Below are 17,500 nucleotides of genomic sequence, written 5' to 3' on the forward strand. Positions count from 1 at the left end.
GGGAGACCACAAGCTTTTGCTTGTTCAAAATGCAAAACAGATGCTGGTTGATCAGGTGAAAGGGCAGCAAGATCAGATAAGATAATCCTTCAATTGTCTCACAGTGGAGACATTTTGTTATTGCCTTAACATGCCACCCATGGCAGCTAGATTCTAAAAGCAAAACCCCTGATGTGGTTATCCACAAGTCACCCAGACAGATCCAGGGCCCAGGCCTGTGTGTGTGTGTGTGTGTGTGTGTGTGTGTGTGTGTGTGTGTGTGTGTGTGTGTGTGTGTGTGTGTGTGTGGCTCTGCTGGGGATGGATGTGGACCACAGGAGTGAGGACAGGGATGGAGAGGATGAGCCAAGGATGTGTCGTCTCCATGGAGATACAGTGGTTGGAGTGTGTGGTGTCTCCATGGAGATACTGTGGTTGGAGTGTGTGTTGTCTCCATGGAGATGCTGTGGTTGGAGTGTGTGTTGTCTCCATGGAGATACAGTGGTTGGAGTGTGTGGTGTCTCCATGGAGATACTGTGGTTGGAGTGTGTGTTGTCTCCATGGAGATGCTGTGGTTGGAGTGTGTGTTGTCTCCATGGAGATACAGTGGTTGGAGTGTGTGTTGTCTCCATGGAGATACAGCGGTCTGACCATGTGGTGTGTCTAGAGATGAGGGTGCCTACAGAAGACACCTGTGTGTGTGTGTGATGGTCTCACTGGATGTGTGTGTGTGTGTGTGCGTGCGTGCGTGTGTGTGTGTGTGTGTGTGCGTGCGTGCGTGCGTGCGTGCGTGCGTGCGTGCGTGCGTGCGTGCGTGCGTGCGCGTGCGTGCGCGTGTGTGTGTGTGTGTGTGTGTGTTGCTGTCCCCCAGAGAGCTTCCTGCTGGGGAACGCCCAGATCGTGGAGTGGCCCGTCGTCTACAGCAATGACGGCTTCTGCAAGCTCTCAGGATTCCACCGTGCTGAGGTCATGCAGAAGAGCAGCACCTGCAGGTGAGGGGGTGTGTGTGTGTGTGTGTGTGTGTGTGTGTGTGTGTGTGTGTGTGTGTGTGTGTGTGTGTGTGTGTGTGTGTGTGTGTGTGGGTGTGTGTGTGTGTGTGTGTTTGTGTGTTTGTGTGTGTGTGTTAATTGATTTAATCTATTTTCCCACAGCACACACACACACACATACACTGGACTTCTCCTAAGATTTTAATCTTAAAAGACTTAAGACTTAAAAGACTACACTTCACATACCTGGTGAAATATGGCTGTGGTGTGTGTGTGTGTGTGTGTGTGTGTGTGTGTGTTGGCATCACTTGGAGGATTAAGCTGAAGCAGCGTCTCACATTGTCATGGCAGGGTTCCATCATCATACACTGACAACAAACACATGACGATAGAAAACACACTCTTAATATGCTCCTGTAATTTAACACACCGGGGTGTATGTGTGTGTGTGTGTGTGTGTGTGTGTGTGTGTGTTTGTGTGTCCTAGTTTCATGTATGGGGAGCTAACAGATAAGAAGACCATTGAGAAAGTGAGAGAGACCTTTGATAACTATGAGTCCAACTGCTTTGAAGTCCTCTTGTACAAGAAGAATCGTGAGTATTCTAACTCTACACACACACACACACACACACACACACACACACACACACACACACACGTATAGAGCTCGACAGTCCCGTCCCTCCTCCAGGAGAGCTTAGTTTCCGGAAGTAAGTTTCTTATTCATTTCTCCAATTGACGTTTGGAAACATCTGTATATAAAGAGTTTTAGACCATGCCTTAGAGTTTTAGACCATGCCTAAGAGTTTTAGACCATGCCTAAGAGTTTTGGACCATGCCTTAGAGTTTTAGACCATGCCTAAGAGTTTTAGACCATGCCTTAGAGTTTTGGACCATGCCTTAGAGTTTTAGACCATGCCTTAGAGTTTTAGACCATGCCTTAGGCTAACCAGCTACGCCGTGACTCAGACTTATACAACACATCATTTAGAGCCACAAAAACTACCAGAAAAATGACAAAAAGGTAAAGGTACAAGTCTGTGTACATATTTTAAATTCTGAGTAAAAGAACCACAGTCCCATGAGCCTTTTCAAACGTGGACACATTTCGAACATTTGCAGCTTATGGATAGTTTAACATGGTTCCATATTAATCTGAGACAAGAAGATGATTACTTCCTACCGTTTGCCGTCAGCCCTATCATCCATCTTGATTTTCAAATTGAAACAAGACGACAGGCGCGGGAAAAGTGGACAGGTTTTGTTTGGTTTTTTCTCAAAATTAGGTTGATGCTCCATTAACTTTTGGCATCTATATGAGCAGGTACTGTACAATCGCTTAGTCACGTCGTAGCTGGTAAGTCTACCATGGACGGTTACGATGTTACGGCTTATTCTCTGGTTATCAATTGGATTCTTACTTCCGGAATCAGCTGTGGGCGGAACTGTCGAGCTCTTTTACAAAGATAGAGTGTTTGAAAGTTCTCTCTCTCATTCTCCCCCCCCCCCCCCCCCGCCACTCTCTGTGTGTGTGTGTGTGTGTGCGCGCGTGTGTGTGTGTGCGTGCGTGTGTGTGTGTTCCAGGCACCCCCGTGTGGTTCTGCATGCAGGTGGCCCCCATCAGGAATGAGAATGAGAAGGTGGTGCTGTTCCTCTGCACCTTTAAAGACATCACCATCTTCAAGCAGCCCATAGAGGACGACGCCACCCGCGGTGAGTGTGTGTGTGTGTGTGTGTGTGTGTGTGTGTGTGTGTGTGTGGACATCACCATCTTCAAGCAGCCCATAGAGGACGACGCCACCCGCGGTGAGTGTGTGTGTGTGTGTGTGTGTGTGTGTGTGTGTGTGTGTGTGTGTGTGTGTGTGGACATCACCATCTTCAAGCAGCCCATAGAGGACGACGCCACCCGCGGTGAGTGTGTGTGTGTGTGTGTGTGTGTGTGTGTGTGTGTGTGTGTGTGTGTGTGTGTGTGTGTGTGTGTGTGTGTGTGTGTGTGTGTGTGTGTGTGTGTGTGTGTGTGTGTGTGTGTGGCTTCATGTGAGTGAGTCCTGAACTACTACGGTTATGTTTTGACTGTATTGGTGTAAAACTGTGTGTGTGTGTGTGTGTGTGTGTGTTTTAGTCCTGTCTGCAACATATGATTGACATTTTCTGTGATGTGTCCCCTGGCTGGTGGTGAAAAGTCTTTTGGTCTCCCTCCCTCTCTCCCTCTCTCTCTTTCTCTCTCTCCCTCTCTCTCTTTCTCTCTCTCCCTCTCTCTCTTTCTCTCTCTGATCATACACACATACAGTCTCTCTCTTTCTCTGTCGCACACGCACACACACACCCACACAGACACACACGCACGCACACACACACACGCACGCACACACACACTCACTCCCAGTGAGAGTGGAGTGTGGGGATCAGGTGAGGTGAAGTCTGGCTGCAGTGCTGTGTGATGCAGATCTGTTCAGATCTGTGTGTGTGTGTGTGTGTGTGTGTGTGTGTGTCGGGAGGCCTGAAGATTGAGTTTCTGGCCAGAATCACTCCACTCCACTGAGTTTTTGTCTTGATGCAACCTTATTGTGTTCAATTTGTTCCATTTGTTTAATTGAACATATCAATCAACATATAACAGTTTAAAACTAGAAAAGCACTCAGAGAGCGCAGCTACCTCCGCCTGCCTTCTTCTTCCTAGGTTGTCATACATTTGAACCTAAACTATTCAGATCGCCACCACGTGGCCATACCATGGCATTACACCACTAAGATAAATACATAAACGACTCCGGAATCCCGACGGAATTACGGATCACTCCCAAAATGTAATCGTTTCTTTCTTGCAGCGAAATCCATCCATTACTTCTTGAGTTATCTTGCTAACAAACAGACAAACAAACAAACAAACAGACAGACAGACAAACGCCGGTCCCCGATGAAAACATATACCTCCTTGCCGTTTTGTTTAACATATAAGGATAGTATACATACATCTACCCCCCTCCATTTCTCTCTCTCTCTTCCTCTATTTCTGTCTGTCTCCTCCAGTCTTTCTTTCTTTCTTTCTCTTTCCCACATGTGTGTGTGTGTGTGTGTGTGTGTGTGTGTGTGTGTGTGTGTGTGTGTGTGTGTGTGTGTGTGTGTGTGTGTGTGTGTGTGTGTGTGTGTGTGTGTGTGTGTGAAAGACATTTAGTGCGAGACTTTACTGTACAGAAAGAGTGAAAGAGTGGCTGGAGACAATGAAGCATGCTTTTAACCTCATATCCCCATATCTAATACACACACACACACACACACACACACATGCAAAGAGACACATATATAGCTGAAGCATAGTGCAGGAGCCTGAGGCCTACTACACATTAGCCTTTGTACAGAATACTCAATGCTAGATGGACACACCGACATCACACACACACACACACACACACACACACACACACACACACAACAGATAGCAGTAGCACTTTATCTATATAGCACTTTTGGTACAAAGTAATTGCCACATGAATCATCACAGGCCCGAGGCGCCGAACACAACATCTTTTAAACGAGTTCTTAAAAACTCTCTCTTTCTCTCTCTCTCTCTTTTGCCCTCTCTCTTTCTCTCTCTCTCTCTCTCTCTCTCCCTTTTGTGTGTGTGTGTGTGTGTCTTTTTAAGGCCGGGACACACCAACCCGATTATCGTTTGTTGGATGTGGTTGGACAGTCAGGCGAGGTCAGGGACGTGAGTCTGTTTGGTGTGTCCAGCGCCTTCATCAGTCGGAGGAGCCGTCGGCGTTCGTTTTGGCTGATTTGACGTGTCCAATGTGTGTGTGTGTGTGTGTTTCTGTGATTTGACGTGTCGTGTGTGTGTGCGTTTCTGTGATTTGACGTGTCGAACCGGCCAGTGGCAGTGGCCCTCAATGACCATTCTGACTGCTGGAGTGCTAGCCCTTCTGACCACCTTGCATTGTGTTGGAGTCTCTAGTGGTTGCCTTGTGTTTCTGATGTCTGAAGGGAAGATGCATTGTGTTGGAGTCTCTAGTGGTTGCCTTGTGTTTCTGATGTCTGAAGGGAAGATGCATTGTGTTGGAGTCTCTAGTGGTTGCCTTGTGTTTCTGATGTCTGAAGGGAAGATGGTCAATAGAGCTTGAGCGCTGGATCAGGATCGGTGGTTAGAGCAGATGTGTGTGTGATTTATCGTATCGTTCAATATTAGAAGCGGCAGCTGAGCAGGCCTGCAGAAGAGGCTTCTCAATTCACTTCCTCGATCTGTCTCAGAGTGGAATCCTGAGCCCAAGTCTGTTGTACTACAACACTGTGAAGTCAATCATGCCAACGTGGAAGGTGGCAACCCTTGCAAAACCCGGCTCTGACCAGATGCCAAAACCCAGCCACACAGCCCACATGTGGTCTCCTTCCGCCCATGTTTTTTTCACTGATGCCCCGACGCTACAGGCCTTGGTGCAGGTCTAGAGTAGATGCCCTACAAGGTCTTGGTGCAGGTCTAGAGTAGATGCCCTACAAGGTCTTGGTGCAGGCCTAGAGTAGATGCCCTACTTAAAGTCAGACTTTCTGGAGCCAGAGGAAGTCCCGTACCGGGGTACAAACCTCACCACTAACATTCTACTTATGGAGTAACATATGAACACACCAGAATGCAGTGAGAATAGCCCAGAATTCTACAGGCTTCGCTCTTGAGCACTCAAAACACACTTGTTGCTTCGCTGTGTGCTGGGGCACTTTGTTGAGCCCTTTTCTGCCGGCGGTCGGACGTGACGTCAGCTTGGTGAATAGAGAATCACCGGTTTGAGTTTAACACTGAATCCCTGCACCCCCCTCCTCCCTCTCCCTCTCCCTCTCCTCTATCATAGGCTGGGCTAAGTTTGCTCCCTCCCTCTCTCCTCTCTGATAGGCTGGGCTAAGTTTGCTCCTTCCCTCTCTTCTCTCTGATAGGCTGGGCTAAGTTTGCTCCCTCCCTCTCTCCTCTCTGATAGGCTGGGCTAAGTTTGCGCGTCTGACCCGAGCTCTGACCAATAGCAGAAGCACCCTGCAGCAGCTCACGCCCCTCAACAAGACCGAGACCAGCTCACACAAGCCCTCACGACTGGCTGAGGTGGGTTACACACACACACACACGCGCACACACACACACACACACACACACACACACACACACACACACACACACACACACACACACACACACACACACAAGCCCTCACGACTGGCTGAGGTGGGTTACACACACACACACACACACACACACACACACACACACACACACACAAGCCCTCACGACTGGCTGAGGTGGGTTACACACACACACACACACGCGCGCACACACACACACACACACACACACACACACACACACACACACACACACACACACATACCCTCGTGACTAGCTGAAGTGGTATGCATACACACCTGTATCTGTTCTCATATCTGGCAGCAGCACAGTCCATCACTCTCCGTCTGCCATTCACTTGAATAATCTTTACTGTGCCTCTCTCTCTCTCTTTTTTCTCTCCCTCTCTCCCTCTCTCTCTGTATCTCTATCTCTCACTCTCTCCTTTTCACTCTCTCTCTTTCTCTATCTCTGTTTCTCTCTCTCTCTCTCTCTTTCTCTCTCTTCCACATCATCTGCTTACTGCCCCTTCCCCCATCTTTGCTTTCTATGATTTTCTGCTTGAGGGATCATATGTAGGAGACCATGAAGAAGTCTTACACACACACACACACACACACACACTTCACTGAACTCTTCTCTTTTCCCATTAGATGTGTTGTGTTGAAAGGCAGGGCGTGTTTGTGAGAGTTGACCCTCTCTCCATCTCTTAATGACATACACACACACACACACACTCCATACCGTCACTCTGACACACACACACACACCCCCTCCCTGGATACCCAGTGTTGAGGCTGTAGAGTATCATGGTCAAATTGCTTTGCATGATTTTTTTACCAATCTGCGCTGTTGTGTGTCACTCTGTGTATGTGAATGTGTGTGTGTGTGTGTGTGTGTGTGTGAGAGTGAGTGAGTGAGTGAGTGAGTGAGTGAGTGAGTGAGTGAGTGAGTGAGTGAGTGAGTGAGTGAGTGAGTGAGTGAGTGAGTGAGTGAGTGAGTGAGTGAGTGAGTGAGTGAGTGAGTGAGTGAGTGAGTGAGTGAGTGAGTGAGTGAGTGAGTGAGTGAGTGTATCTGCGTGTGTGTGTGTATGTGTGTGTCCAGAATCAATTTTGATGGTGTGTCTTTTATTATCATCTTTTGGCTCTCTCCTCCCCCTCCCTCCTCTCTACCATCTCTACTCCCCTTCTACACCCTCCCCTCTCTCCCCCTCTCTCTCTCTCTCTCCCTCTCTCTCTCTCTCTCTCTCTCTCTCTCTTTTTAAGTCGTTCTCTCTGGCTCTTCTGTAGTTTTCATCACCCTCAGCAGTGACAGCCCTTTCTGTGTTCATAACACATACACACACACACACACACACACATACACACAGACACAGACAGAGTGACACACAACGTAATTGTGTCACTCACCCACTTTCAGCCTCTCCCTCAATTCACTGCTTTCATTATGAAACAAACCAGTACAATGGTATGAAAAACAGAATCACGATTATGCCCTCCACCCCTGCTCCCAGTATCACTCCCACAGGATCACATGTTGTTGACATTTCAGTATAATGAACTCCCATCATGATAATGTCTTGAATGTATAACCATTTTGAAGTTTGCTGCGTGTACTGTATCTCTCCCTCTCTGGCTCCCCCTGTCTGTGGTGGCAGGTGCTGCAGCTGGGTTCGGATATCCTGCCGCAGTACAAGCAGGAGGCCCCCAAGACGCCCCCGCACATCATCCTGCACTACTGCACGTTCAAGACCACGTGGGACTGGGTCATCCTCGTGCTCACCTTCTACACGGCCATCATGGTGCCCTACAACGTCTCCTTCAGGACCAAGCAGAACAACGTCACCTGGCTGGTGCTGGACAGCGTGGTGGACGTCATCTTCCTGGTGGACATCGTGCTCAACTTCCACACCACGTTCGTGGGCCCGGGCGGCGAGGTCATCTCCGACCCCACGCTGATCCGCATGAACTACCTCAAGACCTGGTTCGTCATCGACCTGCTGTCCTGCCTGCCCTACGACATCATCAACGCCTTCGAGAACGTGGACGAGGTACGCTGGGCTCAGGGTCGCCGCGAACGCAAGAACGTGGACGAGGTACGCTGGATTAGGGCACGCTGGATTAGAGCATGGGTGTGGTATGCTGGATTAGGGCATGGATGAGGTACGCTGGTTTAGGGCACGTTGGATTAGAGCATGGGTGAGGTATGCTGGATTAGGGCATAGAGGAGATATGATGGATTAGGGCATGTTGGATTACAGCATGGGTGAGGTATGCTGGATTAGGGCGTGGAGGAGATATGTTGGATTAGGGTGGGCTAGGGGCATGGACAAGGTACGCTGGATTAGGGCACGTTGGATTACAGCATGGACGAGGTATGCTGGATTAGGGCACGTTGGATTAGAGCATGGACGAGGTATGCTGGATTAGGGCATGGATTCAGGCCGGTAAACGTTTTTTCTTTTTTTAAGGTTATAAACAGAGACACATCAAAGACACATCAGTACAGTTACATGAGTTTTTCTTTTTTCACACACAAAAACAACATTTTTCTGCAATTGCGTTCGCATTGCAGCTATGGCTTTTAGCAAATTAGCCAGCTTGAAAGTAACGAAATAAGTCCGTTTGTTGAAGGTCATACTTGGAAAGCAAGTCATTGAAGCTAGGAAATATCCCATTCCTGTAAATATCGCTAAATCTCTGGATCCCTTTCCTGTGCCATCCTGCAAAGGCCTGGTCTAATTTGGCTGGTAGAAATGTGTGATTGTTACACAGCGGCTCTGAATCAGAAGGGTTCCTTTCGTGTTAGCGTGCCATCTAAACTGAGTCCATATTCTAAGAGTGGAGATGACCACTTGGTTAGATGTAAACTGCTAGATGAAGCCAGAGCAACAGAGGTCAACATGCATGACCTGCACTCCAACTCACACCAGTCTGTATCTGGAGATTGCACCCAATATGTTATTTTGTGGATGTTTGCTAATAGTTCCTAAAATTAGGGAGGGCCAGCCCACCCACTGCTCTTGTCGCTGGAGTAAGTGTGTATCTATCCTGGGCCGCTAACTTTAACTTTAAGATGTGGCTCAGTGGGCTCAGCTAGTTCCAGCTGGTGTGGAGGCTGCTGGTTTGTAATGTAGTGAGTCTGAAGGCATCATGGTGGTCTGGCTGGTTGCTGCTTTGTAATGTAGTGAGTCTGAAGGCATCATGGCGGTCTGGCTGGTGTGGAGGTTGCTGCTTTGTAATGTAATGAGTCTGAAGGCATCATGGCGGTCTGGCTGGTTGCTGGTTTGTAATGTAGTGAGTCTGAAGGCATCATGGCGGTCTGGCTGGTGTGGAGGTTGCTGGTTTGTAATGTAGTGAGTCTGAAGGCATCATGGTGGTCTGGCTGGTTGCTGCTTTGTAATGTAGTGAGTCTGAAGGCATCATGGTGGTCTGGCTGGTGTGGAGGTTGCAGGTTTGTAATGTAGTGAGTCTGAAGGCATCATGGTGGTCTGGCTGGTGTGGAGGTTGTTTGTAATGTAGTGAGTCTGAAGGCATCATGGTGGTCTGGCTGGTGTGGAGGTTGCAGGTTTGTAATGTAGTGAGTCTGAAGGCATCATGGTGGTCTGGCTGGTGTGGAGGTTGTTTGTAATGTAGTGAGTCTGAAGGCATCATGGTGGTCTGGCTGGTGTGGAGGTTGCAGGTTTGTAATGTAGTGAGTCTGAAGGCATCATGGTGGTCTGGCTGGTGTGGAGGTTGTTTGTAATGTAGTGAGTCTGAAGGCATCATGGTGGTCTGGCTGGTGTGGAGGTTGCAGGTTTGTAATGTAGTGAGTCTGAAGGCATCATGGTGGTCTGGCTGGTGTGGAGGTTGTTTGTAATGTAGTGAGTCTGAAGGCATCATGGTGGTCCAGCTGGTGTGGAGGCTGCTGCTTTGTAATGTAGTGAGTCTGAAGGCATCATGGTGGTCTGGCTGGTGTGGAGGTTGCAGGTTTGTAATGTAGTGAGTCTGAAGGCATCATGGTGGTCTGGCTGGTGTGGAGGTTGTTTGTAATGTAGTGAGTCTGAAGGCATCATGGTGGTCTGGCTGGTGTGGAGGTTGCAGGTTTGTAATGTAGTGAGTCTGAAGGCATCATGGCGGTCTGGCTGGTGTGGAGGTTGTTTGTAATGTAGTGAGTCTGAAGGCATCATGGTGGTCTGGCTGGTGTGGAGGTTGTTTGTAATGTAGTGAGTCTGAAGGCATCATGGTGGTCTGGCTGGTGTGGAGGTTGTTTGTAATGTAGTGAGTCTGAAGGCATCATGGTGGTCTGGCTGACGGGGCTCTCTCTCTCCCTTACTGTCTCGCTCTCTCCATCTCTCTCCCCTTCTCTCTCTCTCGCTCTCTCTCTCTGTCTCTCCATCTCTCCATCTCTCTCTGTCTCTCTTTCTTTCTCTCTCTCTCTCAATTCCACTCAAATTCAAAGGCTTTCTTGACATAAGGTATTTGCACTGTCGTACAAAATAATGCATTTGACAAGGTATTGAAATGTCTGTAGACTTGCACTGTACATACTGTAGGTTTAAATGTACAGGACCATGAGTACAGTAAGAGTTCATGTATGGAACGCCTACAGGGCGAACTGGAACCTGAATCAAACATTCTTTAGAAGACAGCTGATCAACTGTCTGCTCGTTGCCATTGACTTATTATATGATTCAGCAGAATTGAATTTACCGTAGAATGTTGGGAAATCCCATTCAAGTGAATGTAGTGTTTCACCAGCATTGTGTAGAGCCGTATGATGACAATAGATAGAATAAAATAGGCCAACCCAGTCGAGGAATATACCCCCCCCCCCCCCCCCCACCACCACCACCACCACCACGAACAGAGAGTTGCATTTTGTGTGTTTCAGCTGAATGAACACTGAGAGCATCCAAACTCCCCACAGGTGATATGATCTGTCACACACACACACACACACACACACACACACACACATACTGTTACACACACACCAGCCCATCAACAGGGGAGCCTCTCTCCCTTACAGAGGGGGATGCAGAAAGCCTTTCAGTCACACAAACCAACTGACATATACAGACAGACACACACAGACTACACACACACACACACACACACACACACACACACACACAGACTACACACACACACATTCAGGTTTCCTCACTGGCTCTAGTGAGCCTCAGAGAGTGCAGTAGACTGGGTTATGGCTAATAGGATGATGCAATTTGTTCATGTGTATGGCTCCTGTGTTGGGGGCCCCTGGTGTGTGTGTGTGTGTGTGTGTGTGTGTGTGTGTGTGTGTGTGTGTGTGTGTGTGTGAGTGTGGTGTGTGTTAGTGTGTGTGTGTGTGTGTGAGTGTGGTGTGTGTTTGTGTGAGTGTGTGTGTTTGTGTGTGGCTTGTTTTGCTGCTGTTGCACCAGGAAAAGGCCACACTGGATTAAACCTGGTGGGTCTCCTGTGGAGATGGAGGAGGCAATCTCACACACACACGCACACGCACACACACACACACACACACACACACCTACACACACACACACACACACACACACACACACACACACACACCTACACACACACACACACACACACACACACACACACACACACACACACACACACACACAGGCTGGGCTTGGCTTGGTGGGCTGGGGCTCCTGTGGGGATAGGGGGGCCTCGTGCTGAGCTCTCCCCCCAAAGGATGCACCACTCCTGGGGCCCATCAGAGCATAGCAGCCCAACATGCACCACATCCCCAGGGCTCCACACACACACACACACACACACACACACACACACACACACACACACACACACACACACACACACACACACACACACACACACACACACACACACACACACACACACACACACACACACACACACACACACACACACACACACACACACACACACACACACACACACACACACACACACACACACACAGTCCAAGTGGACAGTCGAGTCCAAAATCTCAAGTCTTTTGTCAGGAGTCCAACTCAAGTCTTTAACCCTATGAGCCCGACGGACGCAAAGTGCGTCAAAAAACGCACACATTTTCTTTGTTACATTGCTCCGCTATTATTAGTCACAGCGAGATGAAACTAATATTGCAGGAAAGAGCAGAACCGGGGCTTTCCAACGACACTAGACACTTGTCTGTACGATCAAGTATGAAAATAAAATAAAATGATGAAGTTAAATCAAAGTATATCATATTTACAATCTATATTGCTCTGCGTTCACCGGCGCATCCAGAACTCTCGCTTAAATTACTCGCGGACCACGCATCGCACAGACATGACACGCATATCAAATGAAAGAGGAGAAGCAGAGCTTTGCATTGATACCAAATACATCGATCATTTCGTATGATAAAATCAGACGAAGTTACAAACAAATAATAATGTCATATATCTTTGGCTACCTTTACTCTCGTTTGATTTCCTCGTGAAATCGCGATCAAAAAGATTTGGCACGCATGTCAGATGAAAGAGGAGAGCTAGAGCTATCCACAGATACCAAATACAACCTTCTAGGCCATACAATAGACGAAGTGACAGCAAAATAATAACTTCATTTAGCTCCACTTACCTCGTGTTTTTGTGTGGAATAGCCTATGTTCATAATCCAATGTTATCATGTGTTTCTCTATGACAAGTCACGTTCATAACACGGTTTTGAGATCCTAGCACACTCCTGTATGGTATCCAATTCAAGACTCATATTGCATCCAAATTTGTTTGACAAATAAACACTTTTTGCCTTTACTTTGTTCATTGCAATGCAGTAAAACAAATATTATAGAGAATCATCATCTGTGCACGTCATGTGTGCTACCGCAAACAAGTCATGTAAGATCAGCTAGTGTCCCAATATGGAGTGCAAAAAGTGCCAAAAAGTCATTTTTTCATCACTAAATAAAAATTGCCATTTATTTCTGGAAGGCACACACCACATATTTCTGTAAATTGCTCAGCCCCAAAGTATACCTCCACCATGGTTCTTATATTGCCGTGTTCAGGACAGTCAGGCCTACATAACCATGTAAGTTTGGTCGAGATGTGAGCTTGCTGTGGTGAGATACACATCAAAATGTAATAATTTGTATAGTACGCTTTTCAACTTTTTATTATTTAAAAATCTAAATCAAATTAATGCAAGTATTTATACATGATATTGTGGCAGATCTGGATAGCCTAGACTGTGCTGAAAAAAACAATATGTAGCATGTGTGAATGGCACTTACAATGACCAGGATAAATGCTTCTAACTAGAGGTAGTGAAAATGCCCTTAAAACAGCTTAGGGCTCATAGGGTTAAGTCTCTGGTCATCTTGTTCTGTCCCTAACGCTGTTGTTGAATATTATAAATGTCTTGTAGCTGCCATCCAAACAGCACAGATTCAACATCAGTTGAACGTTATGCAGTCTACTCGTGAATAGTTTTGGTTGCAAGGGTTGCCTTCAGGTTCAGTGAGAAAAGATTTTATGTTTACCCAAATATAATTGTTAAGATTTGTAGCATAAAATGTAGCAAACTGACAGTAGTCTTGCTATTCAAAGATGTTATGTGTGCCGAAATATAGTTGTTAGTATATGTAGCAATACAAGGTAGACTTGCAATACTCCAAGAGGGGCCATCGGGTAAATGTAGGAAGATCTGTGCAGGTCTGTGAATTGATCCTTGGGGTACACCACATGTTACCAAGGTATCCATCTGCCTGTGTGCATTCATGTGTGGGAATGCATTTGTGATCATGTATGGATAAAGATGGTGTGTGTGTGTGTGTGTGTGTGTGTGTGTGTGTGTTCCAAGGATAGTCTAAGTGCCTCCATTTGTGGATGAAAATAGCCCAGTCAATAATGACCAAAGACAGCAGAGGGTTCAAATAGCATCAGATTCAGCATCCAGTAACGGTGTCTACACCTGGGACTCAGGAGGGCACTTTGGGGTGGGGTGTGTGTGTGTGTGTGTGGGTGTGGGGGGGAGGGGATTGGATGGGGGCACTTTGGTGCAGGAGGGATCCAAACTGACATCCTACACTCCATTGCTCTTCAAAGTTTCATGTGTATCAGGAGACACACGCACACACACACATTCTCTCTCTCTCTCTCTCTCTCTCTCTCTCTCTCGTATACACACACACACTCTACCTTTCTCTCTTTCTCTCTCTCTCTCACACACACATACACACACACAAATGTCTGCTAAACTCCAAAAAGATTTAAATGGAGTGTCCTGGAAAGACCTCTATCCATGCGGAGCTGTTCTGTTGTGGAGTGTTGCCAGGGAAACGGCATGTCTCTCTCTCTCTCCTTCTGCGTTCTTACAGTTGGGTTGCTCTTCGGAGTCTCCAGTTTGGTATTCCCTCAAGAATCACTCCTCCTCTCTTCTCCTCTTCTCCTCTCTTCTTCTCTTCTCCTCTCTTGTATTCTCTGCTCTGCCTCTGGCCTGCTGATGCCTGAAGGCTCTTGTAGTAGAGTTCTTTATGGCTACACTACCTGACTAGGCTCTTGTAGTAGAGTTCTATATGGCTACACTACCTGACTAGGCTCTTGTAGTAGAGTTCTATATGGCTACACTACCTGACTAGGCTCTTGTAGTAGAGTTCTATATGGCTACACTACCTGACTAGGCTCTTGTAGTAGAGTTCTATATGGCTACACTACCTGACTAGGCTCTTGTAGTAGAGTTCTATATGGCTACACTACCTGACTAGGCTCTTGTAGTAGAGTTCTATATGGCTACACTACCTGACTAGGCTCTTGCAGTAGAGTTCTATATGGCTACACACACTACCTGACTAGGCTCTTGCAGTAGAGTTCTATATGGCTACACTACCTGACTAGGCTCTTGTTCTATATGGCTACACTACCTGACCAGACTCTTGTAGTAGAGTTCTATATGGCTACACTACCTGACTAGGCTCTTGTAGTGATATGGCTACACTACCTGACCAGGCTCTTGTAGTAGAGTTCTTTATGGCTGCACTACCTGACTAGGCTCTTGTAGTAGAGTTCTATATGGCTACACTACCTGACCAGGCTCTTGTAGTAGAGTTCTATATGGCTACACTACCTGACCAGGCTCTTGTAGTAGAGTTCTATATGGCTACACACACTACCTGACTAGGCTCTTGTAGTAGAGTTCTTTATGGCTACACTACCTGACTAGGCTCTTGTAGTGATATGGCTACACTACCTGACTAGGCTCTTGTAGTAGAGCTCTTTATGGCTGCACTACCTGACTAGACTCTTGTAGTAGGGTTCTATATGGCTACACCACCTGACTAGGCTCTTGTAGTAGAGTTATATATGGCTACACTACCTGACCAGGCTCTTGTAGTAGAGTTCTTTATGGCTACACTACCTGACTAGACTCTTGTAGTAGAGTTCTTTATGGCTACACTACCTGACTAGGCTCTTGTAGTAGAGTTCTATATGGCTACACTACCTGACTAGGCTCTTGTAGTAGAGTTCTATATGGCTACACTACCTGACTAGCCCGGCTGAACCCAGACAAGCCTGTTTGCACATTTGAATTTGCTCTGCATGTCAGTCTGGAGAGTATTCCATTACTGTAACGTCTGTTTCCAAATCACCAAAACCCCAGGAACATGTATTTTCTTTAGAGTTGCGTAAACAAGCATTTCAAACCCTCGTTTACAAGAAAGATGTTTGCAGCATGTCTGAAACGATTTTGGTTGACTTTAATGTGCATGTTTACGTCCAGTTTCACTGTCTTAGTGTCTTAAAAACGGGAACTTCAGAAATGATGTCTGCACTTTGTCCCGTGCCGGGGTGTTGGTGTAAAGCACAGCAACTGTATGTGACTAAGTGCACACACATGTATAATGCATTATTCTGTCAGAGTATTCACAAACTGTGTGTAAGTGTGCAGTGTGTGTGTGTGTGTGTGTGTGTGTGTGTGTGTGTGTGTTTGTGAGTGAGTGTGTGAGTCTGTGTGTGTGCTTTGCCTATATCCTCTTGGTTGCTGGTATAGTTGAGGGAAGTGTGTGTGTGTGTGTGTGTGTGTGTGTGTGCGTTGCCTATCCTGTTGGTTGCTGGTATAGTTGAGGGAAGTGTGTGTGTGTGTGTGTGTGTGTGTGTGTGTGTGTGTGTGTGTGTGTGTGTGCGTGCGTTGCCTATCCTGTTGGTTGCTGGTATAGTTGAGGGAAGTGTGTGTGTGTGTGTGTGTGTGCGTTGCCTATCCTGTTGGTTGCTGGTATAGTTGAGGGAAGTGTGTGTGTGTGTGTGTGTGTGTGCGTTGCCTATCCTGTTGGTTGCTGGTATAGTTGAGGGAAGTCCTGTCTGAGCTACATGCTGCTGTTACGCAACCTGATGTCCACAGAGATTCCCTGTCTTTGAGCCTAATGATGGAGAACACACACACACACACACACACACACACACACACACACACACACACACACACACACACACACACACAGACACACAGAGCAATGCTTGAGGCTCTGACTTGTCCAGTGTCTATCTAATGACTCCATTAGCTGAGAGCCAAACAAACTCTCATGAGTCTGTTGTCACACACCACAGTCCTCTCATCTCTTCTCCTCCTCTCCTCTCCTCACAGCCCTCTTCTCCTCCTCTCCCCTCCTCATCTCTCCTCTCTCCTCTCCTCCTCATCTCTCCTCTCCTCCTCATCTCTCCTCTTCTCCTCCTCTCATCTCCTCATCTCTCCTCCCCTCCTCTCCTCCTCCTCTCTCCTCCTCCTCCTCATCTCTCCTCCTCCTCCTCTCTCCTCCTCTCCTCTCCTCATTCTATCTCCTCACAGCCCTGTCCTCCTCTCCAATACTCTCCTCTCATCTCTCCTCTCCTCCCCTCCTCCTCCTCATCTCTCCTCTCCTCTCCTCTCCTCATCTCTCCTCTCCTCCTCTCATCTCCTCATCTCTCCTCTCCTCCTCTCATCTCCTCATCTCTCCTCTCCTCCTCATCTCTCCTCTCCTCCTCATCTCTCCTCTCCTCTCCTCATTCCATCTCCTCACAGCCCTGTCCTCCTCTCCAATACTCTCCTCTCATCTCGACACTCCCCTCTCCTCCTCCTCTCCCCGCCTCTTTTCTCCCCTCCTCTTTTCTCCCCTCTTTTCCTCTCCCACCCTCTCCTCTTCTCTCTCCTCCGCTCATCCTCTTGTTTTCCTAATCTCTCATCTCCTCCCCTCCTCTCCTCTCTTCTCCTCCCGTCCTCTCCTCCTCTTCTCCTCCTCTCTCCTCTCTCCTCACATCTCTGCGTGCAGGACTGTTCTGGAATGTCGTGGTTCCCTGGAACATTCCGGGCCTCTATCGCCGTGGTGATGTTTGTTCTGTTCCACAGTCAACGGTGTCATGCTGTGCTGCTGCAAATGACATCCCCCTGGGCTCTGTGTGTCTGGCCCTGTCTGTGTGTGTGTGTGTGTGTGTGTGTGTTTGTCTCTGTGTGTGTC

General features: G+C 47.6%; 1 protein-coding gene across 1 annotated transcript in view; it reads left to right on the forward strand.

The window, feature by feature from the left end:
* kcnh5b (potassium voltage-gated channel, subfamily H (eag-related), member 5b) overlaps nucleotides 1–17,500 on the forward strand; it is a 42,567-nt gene that overhangs the window by 933 nt on the left and 24,134 nt on the right. Inside the window, exons 2-6 of the mRNA XM_062522208.1 lie at nucleotides 851–971; nucleotides 1,456–1,562; nucleotides 2,554–2,682; nucleotides 5,931–6,049; nucleotides 7,725–8,117. Of these exons, the coding sequence (XP_062378192.1) occupies nucleotides 851–971; nucleotides 1,456–1,562; nucleotides 2,554–2,682; nucleotides 5,931–6,049; nucleotides 7,725–8,117 (869 nt within the window). The remainder of the gene's footprint in view (nucleotides 1–850; nucleotides 972–1,455; nucleotides 1,563–2,553; nucleotides 2,683–5,930; nucleotides 6,050–7,724; nucleotides 8,118–17,500) is intronic.

Source organism: Sardina pilchardus, chromosome 20 (genome assembly GCF_963854185.1).
Source record: "Sardina pilchardus chromosome 20, fSarPil1.1, whole genome shotgun sequence".
In the NCBI taxonomy this organism is placed as follows: Eukaryota; Metazoa; Chordata; class Actinopteri; order Clupeiformes; family Clupeidae; genus Sardina; species Sardina pilchardus.